General features: G+C 37.7%; 1 protein-coding gene across 1 annotated transcript in view; it reads left to right on the top strand.

Annotated features, from left to right (window-relative positions):
* Positions 1-22,655, top strand: part of LOC135220808 (1-phosphatidylinositol 4,5-bisphosphate phosphodiesterase gamma-1-like) — a 511,068-nt gene that overhangs the window by 333,396 nt on the left and 155,017 nt on the right. Inside the window, exon 17 of the mRNA XM_064258319.1 lies at positions 10,929-10,988. Within this exon, the coding sequence (XP_064114389.1) occupies positions 10,929-10,988 (60 nt within the window). The remainder of the gene's footprint in view (positions 1-10,928; positions 10,989-22,655) is intronic.

The raw sequence follows: 22,655 nt of genomic DNA, 5'->3' as shown, positions 1-22,655 counted from the left end.
GAATGAAAAAGAGGATAAATACTTGATTGGACCCTCAGGCAAGGGAACTCAAACCCCAAGACCTTAGAAGGCCATGGTACAAGTCCAAGGCTATAACACAGTCCAAGGGTGGAGAGCAAGGTGTGTATTCAGATACCTTCTCTTAGAAGGGTTGCCTACCTCATAAATGAATTGCCTGCCAAGGCTAAAGAGTCTCTTCTACCTTAAATCATGTAGGCAGGGACATCATACTCAATAAGCCAAAAACATTGATCCATATAGAAAAATGCGTATTTATTCTGTTAATTCTTCTGTTACCGTAAATTTTGATAATTATTATCAAGCAAATTGTGAGCAATGGTATCTGTAGAGATTCCACGAGTCACAAGATGGGAAGACTGAGCTTTACACCCTTCAGTGCGAGCAGAAACATGAGAGAGAGTGAGAGGACACATTCAAGTTTCACCTCTGACATTCGCTTGCTTTTGCGTTTGTTTTTCTTTGTTTCTGCAAGGTTTTCATCATGCCAAAGAAGAAAAGACAAGCAAAACATCTTGCTAACATTAGAAGCAGAAAATTCGCTCTAATAAGAGTTCAGATCATGATATCAGCGATATTAGCAGAGTTAGTGAAGGAGAGAGTGTTACATAAGGAGTGTCCTGTCTTGCCTGACACAGCGACCCAGGCTACGATCTTTGAGCAAAGGGATCTTCATTTATGATTAAATTGATACCCAAAAAGGAATATAAAATTCATAATAATCATGATTTATTAACAATGCCTTTGTAAAAATACAAAGAAAAGCTTTGAACGCATATCTCTCTCAACTATACTTATTGTTATCTTCGGGATAAATCGCAATGGTGTCACAAAACCGAATGTCAGAGGCAAAAATCATATGCAGTTTGGAGATGTCCCAGGCCACTTTATTGAGGGGGCTGGCTGGCTAATGGCATTTTTTAAGGACAGGACTTTGACACTCATACCACTTAATAAGGTGACTTGGGACATCTCCAAACAGCATGTGATTTTCGCCTCTGAACTTCAGTTTTGTGACGCCAGGGTGATTTATCCCGAAAATAACCATTTTTCAAATTCTATCTCCTCCCTTGATATTTAATATTAAGAACTGTGATTACTACCATATATAGACCTGATGTAGACCTCCAATCAAATGAAGAGTTTTTTTCTAAAAGTCATTTTTTGCTAGGTATGAAGTTTTCATTATGGTAAAAAAATAAACCCTATAAATCAGGAAAAAAAAAAGACAAAACAAAAATTGAAAAAAAGGGCTCTTAGCTGATTGTTCTATAATGTCTTTCAGTTATATACTAAATTTCAATGCTATAGCTATAAAACTAAGTGAGAAGATAGAATTTGAAGGTCAAAAAGTATAGTTTTGAGATACGGGCATTCAAAGTTTTTCTTCGTATTTTTATAACGACAATGTTAATAAATATTTAATGATTATTATGAATGTATATTTCTTTTTTGTGTATTAATAAACCAAAACTCTTTTATTTATCATAATTTAATCATAAATGATGATCCCTTTGCTCATATATCGTAGCCTGGGGCCCTGCGTCAGGCAAGACAGGCCACTCCTTCCTACGCAACTCTCTCTCTCCTCCACTAACTCTGCTTATTATAGCGAATTTTCTTCTGTATGTTAGCGAGATGTTTTCCTTTTATTTTCTTCTTTGAAATGATGAAAATTTTGCCGAAACAAAGATAAACGTAAAAGCAAGAGAATGTCAGAGGTGAAACTCGAACGTATACTCTCTTTTTACAAAAAACAGTGTTAATAAATCATGATTATTATGAATTTAATACAGTGGTACCTCAACATATGAAATTAATCCATTCTGAGGCGGCCTTCGTATCATGAGCTTTTTGTATCTTGAACCTTCCAGGCTTACAACACATGTTCTAGGGTTACGACGCCGATCCGATGGAAGAAATATGACTCCAAAAAGATAAAATACTGTACATACATGAGTAATATTCAACTGCATGTAATGTTCAATCCCATTTATACTGTATATATTCGGACTTTAGCATATGTCCCTTAGCAATAAGCCTAGCCTATGTTAGCAGTTGCTACTGTAGCCTAGTCTATGATTCTGACATCTAAACCTAAGAAGCTAAAAGCTTAGAATATGCCAATAAAATGTATAAATAATCAGTATGTACTCATTTCAAATAATTATTAATTAATCATTAACTATAATACACACACAAAAAAAAAAAAACCTTCCCACCTTTTGTTTACATTCAGCACTTACGAGTACCAAACGATCACCAAGCAATCACTTTTCCTAGCACACAGAAAGCCATGAATTTTCATTATCTCTCTTCAACTAATGAAGCTACCAAACAGTATAATAACCATTCATTTCTATTCTTTATTCTATCTTTACCTAATGGAGATACCGAGTTACTGACAGCTATAATGAAACATTTATGTAATATTAAAACAGAAGAAGAATTCTAGAAAATAGGTATTTGTTGGCCTCGATGATAGCAGTCTGAATAGCAGTCTGATTTATTTTATGTTTTATGATATCTAATTCACAATTTTTTTAATTAAATATATTGCATGTACTCATTTCAAATAATTATTAAGTAACCATTAACTATAATAAACAATCAAACAAAAAAAAAAAGCTTCCAAACTTCTGTTTACGCGCAGCACTTACGAGTACCGAACGATTGCCAAGCAACCACTTTCACCTAGCACACAGTACGTACTATAATCAAATTTTCATTCTCTCTCTTCAACTACTGAAACTACCAAACAGTATAATAACCATTCATTTCTATTCTTTATTCTATCTTTACCTAATTTTTTTAATTAAATGTATTGCATGAGTAAGTTTTTCAATTTACAGCATCCTTTTACCAATAGAATACATAGAGCACAAGGGGTAGATGCTGACCAATAGGAGAGCAGGATCTTACGGCGGTGACTAGCATCAGGAACCAATGGGAGAGTGGGAGGATGATGGCGAGTTTACTCAGATGGCGGCGCGGGAGTTTTAAAATTGTTTTTGGTGGTCCGGGCGAATCTCGGGACTTGACAGCAACGACCTTTCGTAACTTGAACTATTTTTGTATGTAGAACCGCAATGTGATGGTAATTGCTTCATAGCAAAGGAAGATAAAGGAAAGGAGAATGCATTTTCAAGAAGTTTGGCAGTAAGGAGGTTTTCGCGCCCGTGTTGGAGGCGTCTTTTCCTCGTGGCTGTTCTAGAATCGTCGGGCGTGTTGTGGAGCGCAAAAACGCGCCAATGTTACATGAGAAAAACCGCGATTTCGGATGCAATACCTTGTCTAGATTCATCTAAGAATGTCTAGAAACCTCGGGAGTCTGTGACGTTCGCCGTAGGCTCCACCCCCAGGATGCCGTATAAATATGACGGAGGAAGTAGCAGCAGGAGGAGGAGATATAGAGAGTGATCGTAAGAGGAAGAGATCGTAAAAGAGAGGGATCACCAGTTAGTAAGAGCCACAGATCAGATTATCAGTGAGAGATCAGCAGCAGTGATCGTCAGAGAGAGACTAGAAACGAAGGAACCGACGAAGTATCAATCAAAAGAAGAGTTGTTCGAGATTTGGTTGGATATTGGTCTAGTCGTCTTCAGGAGTGGACGGCCGTGTTTTCTCGACGTCGAGCAGACTTCGGAGAAGAAAAGGGGAGAGTTCCTGCCTTACGAATAGACTAGTTTCTGCAATACGGAGTCAAGAGGACGTCTGCAATTGCCGTTCTACTTTTATGAAGCCACCTCTTCGAAGTGCCAAACTGATTAGCAAGTATTTGAATTACCTCACTGTTTCCCCCAGTTCATGCAGTGTAAGATTCTATCTGTTTATGTAAATAGGAGATACCATTCTGCATTTACCTTTGTTAGTAAGCTTGTAAATAAACCTTTATTGTGTTAGTGTTTCTTTCTATATTCGTATCCCCAGTTTCAACTGTTTGTGTTGATATATTTTTTTATTATTTCATATCGAACCTGAAGCGGACCTCTCTCAGAGGCTGTAACATTGTGTCGACCTTTAGTCAGGATATTTTGACACCGTAACATTGTCTCTGAGATCACAGATCCGTAACACGCAAAAATCTTTGTATTTGCTTTCATATCTCGAGTTTTTCGTAAGTTGAGCCTTTCGTATGTCGAGGTACCACTGTATTCCATTTTGGGTGTTAATAAACCAAAACTATGTTATTTATCATAAATGAAGATCCCTCTGCCCAAAGATTGTAGCCTGGGCACCCCTCCCTCTCTCTCTTCACTAACTATACTAATATCGCATATATTATGATAGTCTGTAATCATATTAGAGCAAATTTTCTTTGTATGTTAGCGAGATGTTTAGCTTGTCTTTTCCTCATTTGCACGATGAAATTCGTACCGAAACAAAGTTAAACATACGTAAAAACAAGCAAAGTCAGAGGTGAGACTCGAACCTATACACTACATAAGGTTTGTGGTTGCACTGAAAGGAGTTAGCTTAGCTGACATCCCCTCTGCGACTCATGGAATCTGTATTATAGATGCCATTGCTCACAACTTGTTTGACAATAATTATCAAAATTTACAATAACAGAAGATATATTGCATTTTCTTGTACGGATCAATGTTTTTGGCTTATTGAGTTAATTTACTGATTACCCAGTAATTACGAAAGTAAGAGGAATTTTGACGAAATATTTTGTATAAGTATTCTCCATTGCCATACGAAGCTCCTTGAATTTTTTCATGATTTTGCCTTTTTCGCCCTATACGTACTACACTCATATATACAGGATCCGGCCAGCCCCCATAAGTGGTATGAATGTCAAGTCCTGTCCTCAAAATGGCATTAGCCGGCCAGCGCCCTTAACCCAGTACCCACTATCAGTATCAAAAAGAATTTTGTTCTGTATATGTACGTATTTAATTTTGCACTCCAGCCACTGGCCTTCTCTCATTATTTAGTTTTACCTATAAATCATAACTAATGTCCATTCTTCCATGAAGCCTGGTTCATCCTTGAATGCCTCTGCTATTTCTGCCTTCCTTGTCAGATGAAGGTAATCTTTCCTATCCTTTCGGGGCGCTTAGGACTTACTTGCATTAGACCCATGCTTCACGTTCTTTCGTCTTCTTTATCTGTGCCATCCTTATCATAGGTGCTTGGCATTATGTGAAGACTTACAAGTCAATTAGTCAGTTATGTTTACAAGATGTTACCCTTGTCTTTTGATGTTTATTTGTTGGGTCTGATTAACATAGCAAGTCATGACCATAAAAAAATGTATCTTGCACAGAGGTTTGTGAATCCTATAGGATTTGTGCACTGGATAATTTTCATGTTGCTGGGATTTCTGACTACCATTACAGGTCCATGACATTAAGGAAGCTCCCATTCTACAATTATTGCTCCACTCCATTTCTTTTGGAGAATGGACAGACTTCTTGATTATGGTCTTCTCTTGTATTGCATCTGTGTCGGTCCTTTTTCTCAAATTGCAATTCAGGTTGTGTATGGTCAATTAGTGCATATGACCAAGTAGTGTTTTTTCCCAATAGTGTTTTTTCACAATAATATTTTTCTATAAGCCCATGAATCATGAAGTTGTTGTGCAGTGCTCTCTTCTCATACTTCTCACTGGAGGAATGAACCGACACCTGGGATGCTAGAGTATGGTATTTTCCATATGCCCTGAAGTCATCTTTCATCTTTCAAAATCTTTGAAGTTGATGTGGCTCAGAAACTTTTAAATAGAATCCCATGATTATCTTTGTCTTTGGAAATTTATTTAATCCTTAAATCCCAAAAATAAAGTTATCACAGAGAGCAGGATAAGCCATCGGTGATGAGGCTATTGCAAATATGTGGGGCGATCACTTCAGCAATATCCTGAATTGCATAAACAATCAAGACTTCTGAAAGGATGTAGATAACCTCCTTACTGATAACATTCAATTTCATTTTGCAGATTGTATTACGCCAGGTAACATCAGTGATGCCATAAACAACCTATCTAATAATAAATCGCCCTGCTGGGATGGTCTCCCTGCAGAAGCTTTCAAATTCTGCCACCTGATAATTTGCATTTTGCTAGCTGCCCTACTCAATGTGTGCTTAATTCACCAGTTTCTTCCAGACTCCTTACTCTTAATTCACTTAATACTGTTAATCAAAAATAAGGTAAAGGATGGAGCCGCTTGAGAGGACAGAGATGAGAATGGTGAGGTAGTTTATGGGAATATTGCTGCTTGAGAGATTGAAAAATGACAAAATAAGAAGAAGGGCAGGCTTAGTAAAGATTACAGAGGTAGTAAGAGAGTTGCTATTGGGGTGGTATAGATGGTATAGCCATGTGTTGAGGATGGATGATGAGGAGGGAGTAAAGAGGGCTTGGAAGGACCTGTTAGAGGAAGCCAACCACTCAACCGACACCTGCATCTACATTTTGAAAGAATTGCTGAACTATTACCTATCATCAGCATCTCCTGTATTCCTATGTTTTGTAGATGTGAGAAAAGCATTTGACAGAATAAACTACGTGAAGCTCTTCCTGAAGCTGTAAAAGAGAGTCACACCTCTACATTTAACTGGCATCTTATATTGCTAGTTCTCTACGCAGCAGTTGTGTCAATAAGGGCAACGTATTGTCATATACCTTCAGCTCCCTAAATGGGCTTCGGCAAAGGGGCATTCTCTCTCCATACCTGTTTAATATGTACACAGATGCTCTGAATGTTAAACTGAACTCACTCCCAATCGGATGCACTGTCAACAAAACGACTATAAACAACCTCTGTTACGCCGACGATATGGTTCTTATTTCCCCATCAGTGAAAGGTCTCCAGTGACTCATTGACACTTGCTGCCAACATGCAGAAGAATTTTATATCCTATACAACAAAACAAAGACCCATTGCATGGCGCTACTCCTGAGATCACTTAACCCTCTTACGCCGAAGCGGTAAAAAAAAAATTGTCTCCCGTGTGCCGGAGGTGTTTCAGAGTGAGCGCGGAAGCGGAAAAAATATTTTTTTCAGAAAATCACAGCGCGCTTAGTTTTCAAGATTAAGAGTTCATTTTTGGCTCCTTATTTTGTCATTGGCTGAAGTTTAGTATGCAACCATCAGAAATGATAAAAATTATCATTATCATATATAAATAATGCGATATATGATAGCGCAAAAAAAAACAAAAAGAAATTTCATATATAATTGTATTCAAATCGCGCTGTGCGCAAAACGGTTAAAGGTATCAAGTTATTTTTTTTTCATTGTAATGTACACTAAATTGCGATCATTTTGGTATATAACACATTGTAAAACGATAAAAGCAATACAGAGAAAATATTATCACAAAATAATGCATGAATTCGTAACGCGCGGACGTAAACAAATATCTTTTTTAAAAATTCACCATAAATCTAAATATTGTCCTAGAGACTTCCAATTTCTTTCAAAATGAAGACAAATGATTGAATATTACTATACTGTAAGAGTATTAGCTTACAATTGCAGTTTTCGACCATATCTGACGAGTTAAAGTTGACCGAATGTCAAATTTTTTTATATATATATTTTTTATATGCAGTTATTTTGGATATAAGAAAAGCTACAAGCTTCAAATATTTTTCGTTTTATTCTTCATGAAATTGCGCACATTTTCATATATAAGACTCTATGAAATGCCTAATATGAAATGGAGCAAATATTCCGAGAATGGGACGTACGCATTTCGGATATTTGTGGCGGAGAATCCGCGCGCGGAGGGAAGGAAAGATTTTTTTTTAAATTCACTATAAATCTAAATATTTTGGTAGAGACTTCGAATTTGTTTCAAGATGAAGATAAATGACTGAATATTACTAGACTGTAAGAGTTTTAGCTTACAATTGCGTTTTTCGACCATTTCGGTAGAGTCAAAATTGACCGAACATGGTTTTTTTTCTATTTATCGTGATTTATATGTAAATATTTCGAAAATGAGAAAAGCTACAACCTTCAATTATTTTTAGTTGTATTCTACATAAAATTGCGCACATTTTCATATATAAAACTTTATGTAACAGCTAATTTAAAATGGTGCAAACATTACCACAATCGCACGTATGATTTTTTCGGAAGAGTTACCGCGCAGACGTAAAGAAAATGTTATTTTTTTCATAAATTCACCATAAATCGAAATATTGTACTAGAGACTTCCAATTTGTTGCAAAATGAAGGTAAATGATTGAATATTACTAGAATATAAGCGTTTTAGCTTACAATTGTGTTTTTCGACCATTTCGGTAGAGTCAAAGTTGACCGAAGGTTGAAATTTTGGCAATTATCGTTATTTATATGAAAATATCTCAAAATTGATAAAAGCTACAACCATGGGTTGTTTTTAGTTGTATTGTGCATGAAATTGAGCACATTTCCATATATAAAACTTTATATAACGGCTAATTTTAAAATGGTGCAAACATTACCACAATCGCATGTATGATTTTTTTCGGAAGAGTTAGCGCGTGGACGTAAGGAAAAAGTTTTTTCATAAATTCACCATAAATCAAAATATTGTGCTAGAGACTTCCAATTAGTTGCAAAAGGAAGGTAAATGATTGAATATTACTAAAATATAAGAGTTTTAGCTTACAATTGCATTTTTCGACCATTTCGGTGGAGTCAAAGTTGACCGAAGGTTGAAAGTTTGGCAATTATCGTTATTTATATGAAAATATCTCAAAACTGATAAAAGTTACAATCATGAGTATTTTATTGTTGTATTCTACATAAAAATGCGCACATTTTCATATATAATACTTCATGTAACGGCTAATTTACAATGGTACAAAAATTATGTCAAAGTGACAAAATAATTTCCGAGATGTGTCACAGATACTTTTTAGTGCGGCAAGAAAGAAATTCGCGCTTGCGCGCCTGCGCAATGATTGTAAACAAAACAACACCTTGATCCGTGAACTCACAGCATCCCCCAAGGCGCGTGATTCAAAAGTTTTAGGCTGGTAGGCCTATAAGTATTTTTCCGCGAATTTTAAAAGAAACTTTAGTAAGTCGACGTAAAATACGTCCAGTCGGCACACGGGAGACAAAAAATGTCGACGTAAAATACGTCCAGTCGGCGTAAGAGGGTTAAGCATATTGCAGAACCACAAATATTCCTCGGAAATCATCAGCTGGAATTCTTGCACAGATTTCCATATTTGGGTCGCATTATCATGGACCTAAAAGATACGGCAGAAGTAGGCCTTGTAAACTCTGTGTAACTGGCAACATGGTTGAAAGGAGGTTTGCCTTCCATCACCAAGATGTGAAACTGCTGCTCTTCTGCTTGTATTTGTACAGTATCTATGGGTGTTCCCTCTGGATGAACTATACCCGAGGGACGATGAGATATATCACTGTTGTGCACAATGATATTTTGAGACACCTTTCAAACACCTCTCTACCATTTTGCCACACAGATGTTCACAGAAAGCCGCTTGGACAATTTGAAAATCACTGTAAGGTGAACAATGTCTAGACTGATAACCTGAGTGAGAAACAGCGGCAATTCACTCAGACAAAGCATCCTGAGCAGTGAGACAAGAAGATCTAAACTGTGGGAAAGATGGAAAAATGAGGTGTTTGTTCCCTAAATGACAATCTCTATTTTGCAGTGTGTCATCTGCATAATTTGTCATTATTATATTTTTACAATTATTGTTATTACTGGTATTTTACTTTTTTCATTATTACTGTGAATATTATCAGTAAAGTGTTCCCCTGTGTTCGTGGGAGATGTGTACCAGACTCCCCAAGAATAATTAGAATCTGCAAATAGTTGAAACACCTATAAAAATGCTTAAAACTGCCTATTTTGTTAGTTAAAACTCAAGAAAAACCTGCTGAAAAATTTTTTTTTACCTGTTTTTTTTTTAATACAGGCAGTCCATGGTTATCAGTGGGGATTCCATTCCCAGGGTGTGCTGATAAAGCGAAAACCGCCATTATCCAAAACTCGGTGATTTATGGAGCTTATGGCGCCGTTAGCCAGTTATCAGCTCCATAAGCACCTTTAGGGCGCACTATGAGAACTCTTATGGCACTGATAACCGGAACTTGTCCTGTTATGGTGCCATAAATCGCCGATTTTATGGCGCTAGACAAGCCCCATAAAACTGGATCGCTGATAACTGAGTCTGCCAGTAACTGGGGACTGCCTGTAGTTTTGTCACAAAAAGTGCATTTTATGATTAAAAAAAAAGAATTTGTGGTTATTACTCAGAAAAATACCACGAATACACAATCCTGCGAACAATGGGCAGATATGTTTCAAAGAGACATCTGCGATGTTGAGAACACAAATACGAGGTGTCCACAGTATAGAGTTTTGCTACATTTGTATTTGGCCCTCTGGACTATTGTAACCACCTAAGGTCCCTAGCTTGAATTTAATTATGTATATACAATCTGTTCACTGTTATAATTTTTTAATTTTTTTTTCTTTAACTATTCTCAATATTATTACTGTTACGTATTACCATTAGTATTATGATTATGTGCAATCTTTTATACTACATACTACTTCAGCAACTGTGTGGATATTGCCAGTTAATCATTTTTTAGGTTGTGTATGTTATTATTTATACTTTGTATCTTTCATACATATGGTCTCAAGCTGAAATAAGATTTATTCTTAATATTATTATTATAATAAGGCTATTTTAGTTTTCCAGTATTGTATAGATTTATTCATGTGCGTACTACTAATTGTAATACATAGTGATTTAATAAATGAAGGGAAGTGTTGAAGTAATTAATCTTTATTTAAAAAAAAACATTTTAGGTTATAACATTTTAGGTTATTTAATGCACTTTTTCTAAGCCTGTTCCTCATATAAAAGAGATAGTCTTATAAAGTATAATAAAAATCACTTCTTCATTCTTCAGATGCCTCTTGGTGCGTACCCACCGGACGATAACGGAGCCGATCCGGCTTATGTTAGTAATGTAAGTAGTACTGTAATTCAAGTAGTTTTCACTAGTAGACAACTGCACTCAGTGAATATTTTATTTTAAGAGATGTATGGGTCAAATGGAACTCATTTGATAATTGATGGTAATTTTGAGTGTACTATTAAGGATATATTTCATTTTAAATATTGGGCAAAAATTTATAGATAATATGTTTGGAATTATTTCAGTTGTATATATATAATGGAAAATTTAAATACAAAAAATTGTTTTACTATACTTATGTACAAAGGAAAAATTTTAAATTTAAAAAAAAGTCAGGATTGAAACCATCACATATTAACCATTTTGGTCAATGGTAACACTATCTTTTGTCCCAGGCATGCACGTTTTGCACTAACTGTAATTGGTATGCAATGATTTTCATTCCTTGCTGTGAAGGTGCTGTTGGCATATTGACATTTGTTCTAGTGTCAGTTTTCAGCCAGTACGTGCAGTTAGTATTGTATATTAAAAGCAAAAAAAAATGATTGTTAAAGTTGCTTATTAATGTTAACCACAAGTGCATATCTTTTAAGAAATATTTAACCATTATAGATCTTATGAATTTATTTGTAACTTGAAAAATTGCTATCAATTTTCATATTAATAACATGTTTGAATAATACAACTTCCCCAGTAATTATATAGCTAAGAGTTTCACTTGCTGGCAGTTAAAATCCCGAAATTCTCTGGTTGCGCTAATTTTGTATTTGTTTTAGTTAGGTAACAATGCCCCACCCACTTTCGGGGCAAGAGAAAGGAACAACATGGCAAAGAGCTCACTTTGTTTCTGCCGGGCTGTGGCTATTGTTGTTGGTTGCAGTTATTCCTGAAATTTGTTGGACTTTCATTTAGACAGCATTAGGTTCTTTGATAAAGAACTAGTTTTTATAGTTTTTTGCTTTTAGTTTTTACCTTGGCGAGCGTCAGGTCTTAGTGTTTTCAACAATGTCGGACACAGGTTCGGCTACCTTTAGGTATTGCACTAGAGGTTGCAAAACTAGGCTAACCAAGGAATTGTATGATAATCACACTTTATGTACCAAAGGTCGAGGGCAAGTATGTTCATTTGATAATAAATGTAATGTGTTGATTGGGACCAAAGGAATTGGGAAAGTTTGGAATCTCGTTGAAAGAAATGAGAGAGACAGGAAGAGAAAAGCTTTGGTTAGGAATAATTCAAAATCAGTTAGCCAGGATTCTTCTGAATTGAATTTAGATTTCAGTATTCCTGTTATTTCGTTACTTCCCACTCCCACTTCCCTTGTTATGCCACCTTTTCCAGTTTCAGGCTCCCGCACTTCCGATCCCAACCCCATCACCACCAGTCTGGAAGAATAAGATTGCTAAGCGTTTTGCTCTGTTAGTATAGACTATGGAGCAGCTTGATGTGTCTGTGAAGGTCTTAATGGACAAGGCAAAAAGTGATAGTGTGTCAGTGGAGGAGGTGGCTGTCCGTCCCACCAATGCTCCTAGGCAAAGGTGATTGTCACTCCCCATTGGAGGGGAGGAGTCAAACTGGTCGCCCAAGGGAGGTCGATGGGGTCGGCCCACAAGCAGTCGGTCCCTCAGTTCAACCTGTTGTTGCTTCCCAGGTTGCAACGGAGAGCCTTTGGAAAGGTTTCTCCTTGGATATGCATAACTCGTTGAGTTCGGATGACTCCTCTCCACGACGCCAGTGGCGTTTTGGGAGCAAGTCTCGGCCATCGAAGAGAGGTGCTTAGGATGTAGCTCCAGTGGTTCCTACTAAGAAGCCTAGAGATCCATGCCCCTCTTGTAGTCATTGGGACAGCCCAGAGCCTTTTTCTCCTGCTCTCGGAAGTTGGCGCTCCTCTAGCGCCCAAGGCTCATTGTCACTCTTTGGCTCCTCTTCAAGCTCCTGTATCCGTCATGCAAACGCGCCCATCGGATGTAGTCAAGTGCCCTTTGGTACCCGAGCTCCCTTCTGTAGAGCACACCAGTTAGTTCCTGCGTGCGTCTCACAGGAGCTTCCATCGACTTCCTCAGCTCCCGCTGTTGCTGTTGAGACAGCAGATCCCATTCAGTCGAAACTCGACAGTATTCTGCTTTTACTCAATAAGCCGCTATCTTCAGTTCAAGCTCCCATGACTCAGTTAGCGCCCACGATGGTCCAACATCTGCCCACAACAGTTCAGCTAGTGCCAATAGGGTCAAAGCTCCCTCAGCATCGTCTCCTCAGACACCTTGAGACATCTCAGCACCACAATCTCCGATAGAGGCTGTTTCGACATGGACACAAGTTGATGCGGCCACACCTCAGGCTCCTGCAGATGTGGATCTTTCTCCTATTTTGTCTGAAGACGAAGCTACAGTGGATCAATAGGCCTCCTCTTCAGCGTATGTGGCTTTAATGAAGTTCTTGCTCGCCACATATCTGTCTTTTTTCAAGCTGACTTCTCCATCATCTCCTGAATCAACTTTTGTTATGGATAGTATGCCCTCCTTGAAACCCTTTTAAGATCCCAAAGATGGTTTTGTCTTCCTCAGCTAAGAAGGGTTTTAAAGAGAGAGACGCTTGGCTTGCTGAAAAGAGGGAACAAGGCAAGACCTCTTTTTGTTTTCCGCCTTCTCGAATCTCCACGTGGAGATACTTGGCATATGTTATGAAAGAGGCTTCTTCCTTGGGTGTTTGCGCTTCTTCACCAAGAGATTTTTCTAGTCTGGTGGACACAGCCAGACACTTGGCTTTTTCTCTCGTGTATTGATAATGGGATAAAGGACGGTTCCCATGACTTGGCCCCTCTGCACGTTGGGAGCGCTCAAGAAGTCTGAGCTCTAGTGTTCTGACACATTGAAGGGCATTACTTCCTCACAGAGATCAGCTCTTGTTATTCTCCCCCTTAGATAAGAGACACTTATTTCCTGAAGCCACAGTTTTAGGAATTGCTTCGGATCTGGAGAAGAAATGTACGCAGGATATCCTCTCCCAGTCTTCCAAAAGACTGAGAGATCCTCCAGCGACAGTTTTGAGGCAACCTTGTGGCAGGATCACAAACACACACACACACACACACACCCCCCCCCAAAAAAAAAAAAAAAAAAAAAAAAGAAAAAAAAAACAAAAAAAAAAAAAAAAAAAAAAAAAAAGCTCAAAACACATGTACTTGCCAACTACTTCTTGACCCACTCAGGGTGAGGAGCTGTACTGTCCACTGGATACAGCTGTCATAACACAACCAACAACAAAGAACAACCAAAAACCACAATTCAACAACACAACATCCAAAGACCTCAACCCCACAACTCAACAACACAACAAACAAACAAGGACTACAACCACAACAAAAGACCACTGCACAAACAATCACTAACAACACAAAAAAACACTATAAGCCAACACACACACCCACTAACAACATCAAGGAATCACAACAGCTCACCAACAACAACCCTCAACAACTCACATATAGCTCAACAGAAACTCATAAGCACAACAAATCTAACAACACAGGCACAACAACTCTAAAGCAAACAATATCAAACTTAACAACAACTAAACAATAAATCAATAACACACAACTTAACCGACTTTCAATGCCTTCAACGCTCTTCATAGACCATTGCCGACACTACTGACCATCACAGGGTCTGACTAAAGACTGACTCAAAATTCTGATCATAACTAAGTCCAACCACACCAGCAGACAACCCAGAACTCACCAACAGCCAATTCAATTGCTAACCATCCATCCACCAATAATGCCCTCTCTCTCTCTCTCTCTCTCTTACAGAAAACCAAAACACAAATACATACTACACAATCACAACTGCGACACAAACTACGAAACTCTCTCTCTCTCTCTCTCTCTCTCTCTCCTCTCTCTCTCTCTCTCTCTCTCTCAAAGACATTGTCAAATGGAACTCTCATAACTCCTCCATATTTCCTCCCCTGTTACATTTGACAACAGTTCCTTACACTCACAACACCCAGGGATGCTCGGACGTAGGCCCCCTTGATCTTGTTTGAGGACCCCCATACACACTCTCAGTTACACCGTCACCCACTTCTCCTAAACCACTTTCAGTCAGACTCCCATTACCAATCTCCCTCACTACTATCCTCCAAAATCCCATTTGCCATCTCATCTTCATCTAACCCCCTTCCAACTTTTGTCCTAATATCTCTCGTAACTCTGCCACCAAATCACTCACCTCATTTACACTCCTGCCAAATTCCTGAAGAGACTCATTCATACTGCCAATCATGTCCTTACTACTCAATTCCCTTCCTGCTGAAACTTCAGTGAACCCTGGCAATTCAAACCCACACACGCTATATGTATCATTCATTCCCTCAAAGTCATCCGTACTACACGCCTTATCCACCATTTTTTACCCTAACACTAACCTTCTATCATGCAGCTCACGTTTCTCCCTTTCATTCCCTTTCCTTGCCTCCTTCCGCTTTCTTCCATACTCAACCAACACCAACTGCCGATCTCCCAGACCCATTTGCTCACTGATGCTTGGCTCACATATATTCACCTTCAACCACTCACTCATCACATTCTGTAAAGGTAATATATCTGGGCCTTCATTCCTTTGCATCAGAAGTAGAGAACAAAGTGATAAGATTCTATGTGGACAACACGACTGCTCTCTCGTACTTCAAGAAGCAAGGAGGGACTCTGTCTTTCTCTCTTTATGAAGCGGTAAGAGATCTCTTCATTTGTGCAGAACAAAACAATACATGTTTAGTCACCAGGTTCGTCCAGGGGAAGCTAAGTGTTTTAGCGGATGAGCTAAGTCGTCAGAAACAGGTCCTGCCGACACAATGGATGTTGGATCCTCTGGTCTGCCTAGACCTGTTAAACTGTAGGGAAAACCGACGATAGATTTGTTTGCCATCTTTCGGAACTACCGTCTCCCTCTGTTTTGTTTGCCAGTTCCAGACCCGCAGGTGTGGGCAGTGGATGCTTTTCTTCTGGACTGGTCGGACAAGGAACTGTATGCTTTCAGCCTGATAAGGCAAGTGCTGAACAAGTTCCTTGTGCAGAGCAACGTCTCTGATCTTGGTGGCCCCATTCTGGCCATCGAAGGAATGGTTCCCCGATGTCGTAGATCTATTGGTGGACTTCCCGAGGCTGCTTTCTCAAAAGAAGCAGCTACTCAGACAACCACACTTCCACAGATTCCACAAAAACCTGTCTTTTCTGGCCCTGACAGGATTCAAACTGTCCAGAACTCCTTAGAAAGAAAGGGTTTTCCAAGGGAGCTTCAGAGGCTATCTTCATGTGTAGGAGAAGATCTTCAAGCAACGTGTATCAAATAAGTGGAGAATCTTCAGAGAGTGGTGTAAGAATTCCAACATCTCTTTTTTCTAAAATCACTGTGATGCAAATAGCCAATTTCCTCTACCATCAAGGGCTATAGGGCCATGTTAGCATCAGTGTTCCGTCACAGAGGCTTGGACTTGTCCTCCAGCACATACGTCTCTGATCTCATTAGATCGTTTGATACTTCTTATCATAAAGATTCTCCTATAGTGCCTAGGAATCTGGATATTGTGTTCAAATGGTTGTCTGGGTCTCGTTTTGAACCTATGCATGAACATAGTCTGAGGGACTTAACTAGAAAAACTCTCTTCCTTCTGTTTTTAGTGACTGCTAAAAGGATTAGCGAGATTCATGCACTTGATAAGAAAATAGGCTTTTCAAAAGGGAATGCTCTTGTTCATATTCCTTGTGGTTTCTAGCCAACAACGAGTCTCCCTCTAATCCCTGGCCTTGCTCTTTTTTGATCCATAGTTTGACAGAAGTCCTGGGTAATGACGATGAGGAAAGAATTCTGTGCCCAGTCAGTGAGGTCCTTCAAGTACCTCCTTCACAGAACCAAAGACATCCCCTTCAGACCTTTATCTAAGAATGCTCTAACATTCTTCTTAAGAGTCGTCATCCGAGAAGCATATTCTTCAGTTAAGGAGGACGTTCTCCCGGTCTGCAAGGCTAAAGCTCCTGAGATTAAGGCAGTAGCCACTTCTCTGACTTTTAAGAGAAATTTATCTCTTACTCTTATTATCAATTCTACATTTTGGAAATGCAAATCAGTGTTTGCATCGCATTATCTCTGTGACATTGAAACGGTGTATGAAGACTGCAGTACCCTGGGTCTGTTTCTTGCGGCTGGTGTGGTGTTGGTAAGGGAAGTGTAGGAAGCAACCCTTCCTAAAATATTTTTCTCCTTGACACAAGGTGTGAGGTTTTATGGGAAGCCTAAAGGTATGAAGTACCTGCAGTACCCTTCAGTCTTTTGTTTGGGCGGTGGTGGTGGATATGTTATTATTTGGGTTGTAGGTAACAATCTTTTCTGGTGATATGTTGGTACTGAGCCCTGGGCAGGGGCAATTAATGTTGATCCTTTGTTAGCCATCAGAATTGTCCTTCACTACAAAGGTCCCATTATGTAATAGGCGCTACATGGCTTTACCGCCACGCCATTACATAAGATGAGTGGCAACCAGAGGCACTATTTTCCTGCTACAACTCTCTTTATCAGGTAAGGAATCAACAAACATTTTGATTAATGTTGGCAAAGTTTTTTCTATTCTCAGTCTATGTATTTTTATGAATCTGCAGTAGAATTATCCATGCTTTCCCCCTTCCCACAATTTGGGAATCAGCTATATAATTACTGGGGAAGTTTTATAATTAAAGATGACATTTTCATGATAGAATGAAGTTTTAATTATACTTACCTAGTAATTATATAATCGGAGCCCACCCTTTGTCCCCTAGCATGGATTTTCGTTGAGGAGTATAAACAAATTGAGCTCTTTGCCGTGTTGTTCCTCTCTCTTGTTCCCAAAGTGGACAGGGCATTGTTAACTAACCAAAACAAATAGAAAATTAGTGCGACCTGCGAATTTCGGGATTTTAACTGCCGGCGAGTGAAACTCTTAGCTATATAATTACTGGGTAAATATAATCAAAACTTTATTTTATCATGTAAATGTCATTTTTATTGGTAGTATTTAATTTTTTGCAATGAAATTCAAAAGAATAGGTAATATATTTGAGGGAACCTGTCACTTTTTAAGAGATAAGCGGTTGAATTATATGTCAATCACTTCCAAAGCAAAAACGTAAGGACCTTGTAACTCATTCCAGAAGTTTCCAGTTTTTTATGCAATTTGCATTCAGATGAATTTTTATTTTGCTTTTTGTTTTTGCAAATGGTCCATCAGCATGTCAGAACTGACTGAATTGCTGGATTTTGCATGGTGTGATAAGTGAACCATAGGGGTGTTGTTTGAATTACTTTTAACACCTTGCTAATGTGGTTTAAATGGGAGCTGGAATGGTTGCCTGTTTGTTGGCTGAACTAGAATAAGCCACCAGGTTCATACTTATACATCAAAATATGAAAAAATTTATCATCAACTGTTTTCCAACAACAAGAAATGAATCAAACATAAAGTTAAAATAACAGCATAACAGCATCAATTGCTCTCTTAGTCCAAGATTATTTTTTTTATTTTGGCCCATAGCTTTCTCACGATCTTTGACTTCTATCAACTTCTAGAAGATCAACCATCTACACAAGCTCTCTTTGCAAGTCTTTCAACAAACTGTTATCCTTTAGGTACAATAATTTAATAACTCAGACATTTATTGATTCATTTCACTGCAACACACCACTATTCCACTCCATCCAGCCAAAAAATAAAATTTAAGTTAGTTTCATTCATTATACTTATAATGCATTGATAACATTGCAATAATAATTAATACACTGTATTTTGCTGTAGTTTAATACCACACAAAATATATTACATTAATTAGTATTGCAAAGTTATCAGTGTATTATAAGTTTAATGTAACAATTTTATCCTTTTCACAATTTTCACAAAGTTTAATTCTATTTACATTAAAAGCTAAGTAACAACAATGAGGTACATAAAAATTGAAGCTACCTTATCTTTTATTTTTCGGCTGGATGGAGTGGAATAGTGGAGGGGTGTTGCAGTGAAATGTATCAATCAATGTCTGAGTTATTAACCCTTAAACGCCTATTGGACGTATTATACGTCGACTAAAATTGTCTGTCGGGTGCTAATCGGACGTACTGTACGTCGACTACAAAAAGGTTTTTTAAATATTGTGGAAAAATAGGTATAGGCTTGGTGAGGGATGCTGGGAGTTCATGGATTAAGCTGTTGTTTTGTTTACAAGCATTACTCAGGCGCGCATGCGCGAATTTCTTTCTTCTCGCACTAAAAAGCACCCACAACGCATCTCAGAAATTTTTTCATCACTTTGTTGTAATTTTTGCACCGTTTTATATTAGCCATTACATAGAGTTTTATATATGAAATTGTGCGCAATTTCATGTAGAATACAACCAAAAACAACCCATAGTTGTAGCTTTTATCAGTTTTGAAATATTTTCATATAAATCACGGTAAGTGCCAAAATTTAAACCTTCGGTCAACTTTGACTCAACCAAAAGGGTAAAAAAACGCTATTGTAAGCTAAAACTCTTACATTCTAGTAATATTCAATCATTTACCTTCATTTTGCAACAAATTGGAAGTCTCTAGCACAATATTTCGATTTATGGTGAATTTATGACAAACACTTTTCCTTACATCCGCGCGCAGTAACTCGGCCGAAAATCTCGGAAATTCTTTCATCACTTTGTTGTAATGTTTGCACCGTTTTATATTAGCCGTTACATAAAGTTTTATACATGAAAATGTGTGCAATTTCATGTAAAATACACAAAAAAACAACCCATGGTTGTAGCTTTTATCAGTTTTGTAATATTTCAACCTTTGGTCAAATTTGACTCGACCAAAATGGTCAAAAAACGCAATTATAAGCTAAAACTCTTACATTCTAGTAATATTCAGTCATTTACCATCATTTTGCAACAAATTGAAAGTCTCTAGCACAATATTCCGATTTATGGTGAATTTTTGAAAAACACTTTTTCCTTATGTCCGCACGTAACTCTGCAGAAAATCTCTGAAATTCTTTTGTTACTTTGTTGTAATGTTTGTACCATTTTATATTAGCCGTTACATAAAGTTTTATAAGTGAAAATGTGCACAGTTACATGTAGAATACAACAAAAATTAGCTCATGGTTGTAGCTTTTATCAGTTTTGAAATATTTTCAATAAATCACGGTAAATAGAAAAAATTCGACCTTCGGTCAACTTTAACTCGACCAAAATGGTCGAGAACTGCAATTGTAAGCTAAAACACTTACAGTCTAGTAATATTCAATCAGTTACCTTCATTGTGCAACAAACGGGAAGTCTCTAGCACAATATTTCGATTTATGGTGAATTTTTGTGATAGTATTTTCTGTGTGTTGCTTTTGATTGTTTTACAATTTGCTATGTACCAAAACATCACAACTTAGTGTACAATACAACAACAAAAAATTAACTCATTAGCTTTAACCGTTTTGCTCACAGTGCGATTTGTATACAATTATATATGAAATTTTTTTTTGTGCTGTCATTTATTCCAATATTTATATATGATAATGATATTTTTTTTTCATTTCTGTTGGTTGCATACTAAACTTCAGGCAGTGACAAAAAAGGAGCCTAAAATGAACTCTTAATCTTGAAAATTAAGAGTGCTGTGATTTTTTTAAAAAACTTTTTCCCGCTTCGGCGCTAACTCTGAACGCCGCTGGCATACGACAGACACTTTGGTAAATAGTGGCTCGGCGTTTAAGGGTTAGGTGATTGTACCTAAAGGATAACAGTTTGTTGAAAGAATTGCATAGAGTGCTTGTGTAGATGGTTGATCTTCTAGAAGCTGATGGTAGTCAAAGATCGAGAGGAAGTTTTGGGCCAAAGTAAAGAAATGATCTTGGACTATGAGAAAAATTATATTGTACAATGGTGTGACTTCTTAATCCTTGAAGATGAGAGTATATGTATTTTGCCATGCCATTTGTGTCTGAGAATTGCAATATGTTTATTCCATGCGCTCCATGGATTTAGAGAGTTTAGCCATCTGTTTGACTGTACTTTTTGTATTTCAGTCTTTTCATTATTTCAGCAGTTTGTCTTCTAAGACTGAAGCAATAATTTCTTGCTTGAAGCAAATAACATAGCCTGGATCACCCTATTTGATATAAGAAAGTTGTACAAACCAAATCTTTCTGTCTTTACCAGCATTTTAAAGGATATCCTTGGAGTGCATAGGCATGAATAAGGAAAACCAACTACATCACTCCTCATTGTTGAATAAAAAATTAAAAGAGTCCATTGTTTTCTAATGTCACACCAGTCTGTCTCCATGCAGTTGTTTATGTTTAGTTAGTTGACCTCAGATATGCCAGTGTCTTCTGACTTCTGCCTAGAGCCCTCCTTGCCCTTCTGCCCTTTAGTTACAACTATTACCATTGAAGAGAAAGGCATCAAGGAATGTTACTTCAGTGGCAAATACATCATCCAGATTATTTGGCCACCTAATGCCACACAGTCTTCCAAAATGGGTAGGGGGTTGGACCAGATCATTGTCTTGCAACACAACCACACAAATTCAATCTATCTTAAATGAAGCTATTCAGTTTGGAATTTTACCTGGGTTTGAGAAGTAACATTTTGGAAATACTTGCGTCTGTGCATCCTTTACTTTTATATTTTAATTATAAATTTTTTGCACTTTTTCATGAAAGCTGTCATTTAAAGAGTGCATAGTCAAGATCTCTGTGGCTTAGATAATTTGAAGACCAAGTTTCACATTTGATTCATTACTGCAAAACATTGGTTTTTTGGTGCTACTTCAAGCAGCTTTGCTTAGGGGTCTCTGCAGAAATTTGTCTTTTCCTTAAGGTTATTGATTCCTCAAAGGAAGTGCCAGAGTAGATCTTATAGCAGAAGTCATCTTGTCTTTGGTAGATGAAGATAAGTTATAACAAGAAGTACCTTGGCATGAAGGTGTTAGGTTTTTCAGCCAATGGAAGACTCATGTGAATAATTTTGACAGGACATTATCAAGTTCTCTCCCAGAGATGCTTACATTAACAAATTCATTAGTGAAGTAATATTGAAGTTTTCATCTTGATTTATAATAATCTATTGCCAAGGTTTGGCCAAGATAAGTCACATTAAGTAGATAAGTTACCAGCCATTTTCAGTGTCTTGCAGGATATTTAGGTATATGTCAATAAAATGTTTGTTCATATGCGGAACAAACCTCCGGTCTTAATAATAGGATAAATCTCCTAGTGCCAGCTGAAAACCAAATAAAACAATCAAAGATTGTAATGCAAAAAAATCTGTGGCATCTGGTAACTCAAGTGTAGATGAAGGGGGGAGTGGTCACTGACCACACATGAACCTTGTGGCACATGTAGTGTTTCTTCAACTGCCTTGGAGAGTGGATGGTTGCTTTTACTCTCCTCCTTCCCAAGCCAGTTTTTTACTTAGCCTGTGATTCCTTTCTGCTTTTTTGGGTTTATGAGTGTTTTTAGGTGCTTGAGTGTGACCATGGATCCCTTCAAGAAGCCAGTGCATGTATCCGAGCCTTCCAGGAATCCCATGTTCACAGTTTATAGTGTTTTACTTCACTGACCCCCATACCACTTGTATTAGGTGTCATGCTAATTTGTGTAATACAGTGGTACCTCGAGATACGAAATTAATCCATTCCGAGGCGGCCTTTGTATCATG

This window comes from Macrobrachium nipponense, chromosome 2 (genome assembly GCF_015104395.2).
Source record: "Macrobrachium nipponense isolate FS-2020 chromosome 2, ASM1510439v2, whole genome shotgun sequence".
NCBI classification, from domain to species: Eukaryota; Metazoa; Arthropoda; class Malacostraca; order Decapoda; family Palaemonidae; genus Macrobrachium; species Macrobrachium nipponense.
The sequence above is the reverse complement of the archived record's forward strand: the minus strand, read 5'-3'. Positions and strand labels throughout refer to the sequence as shown.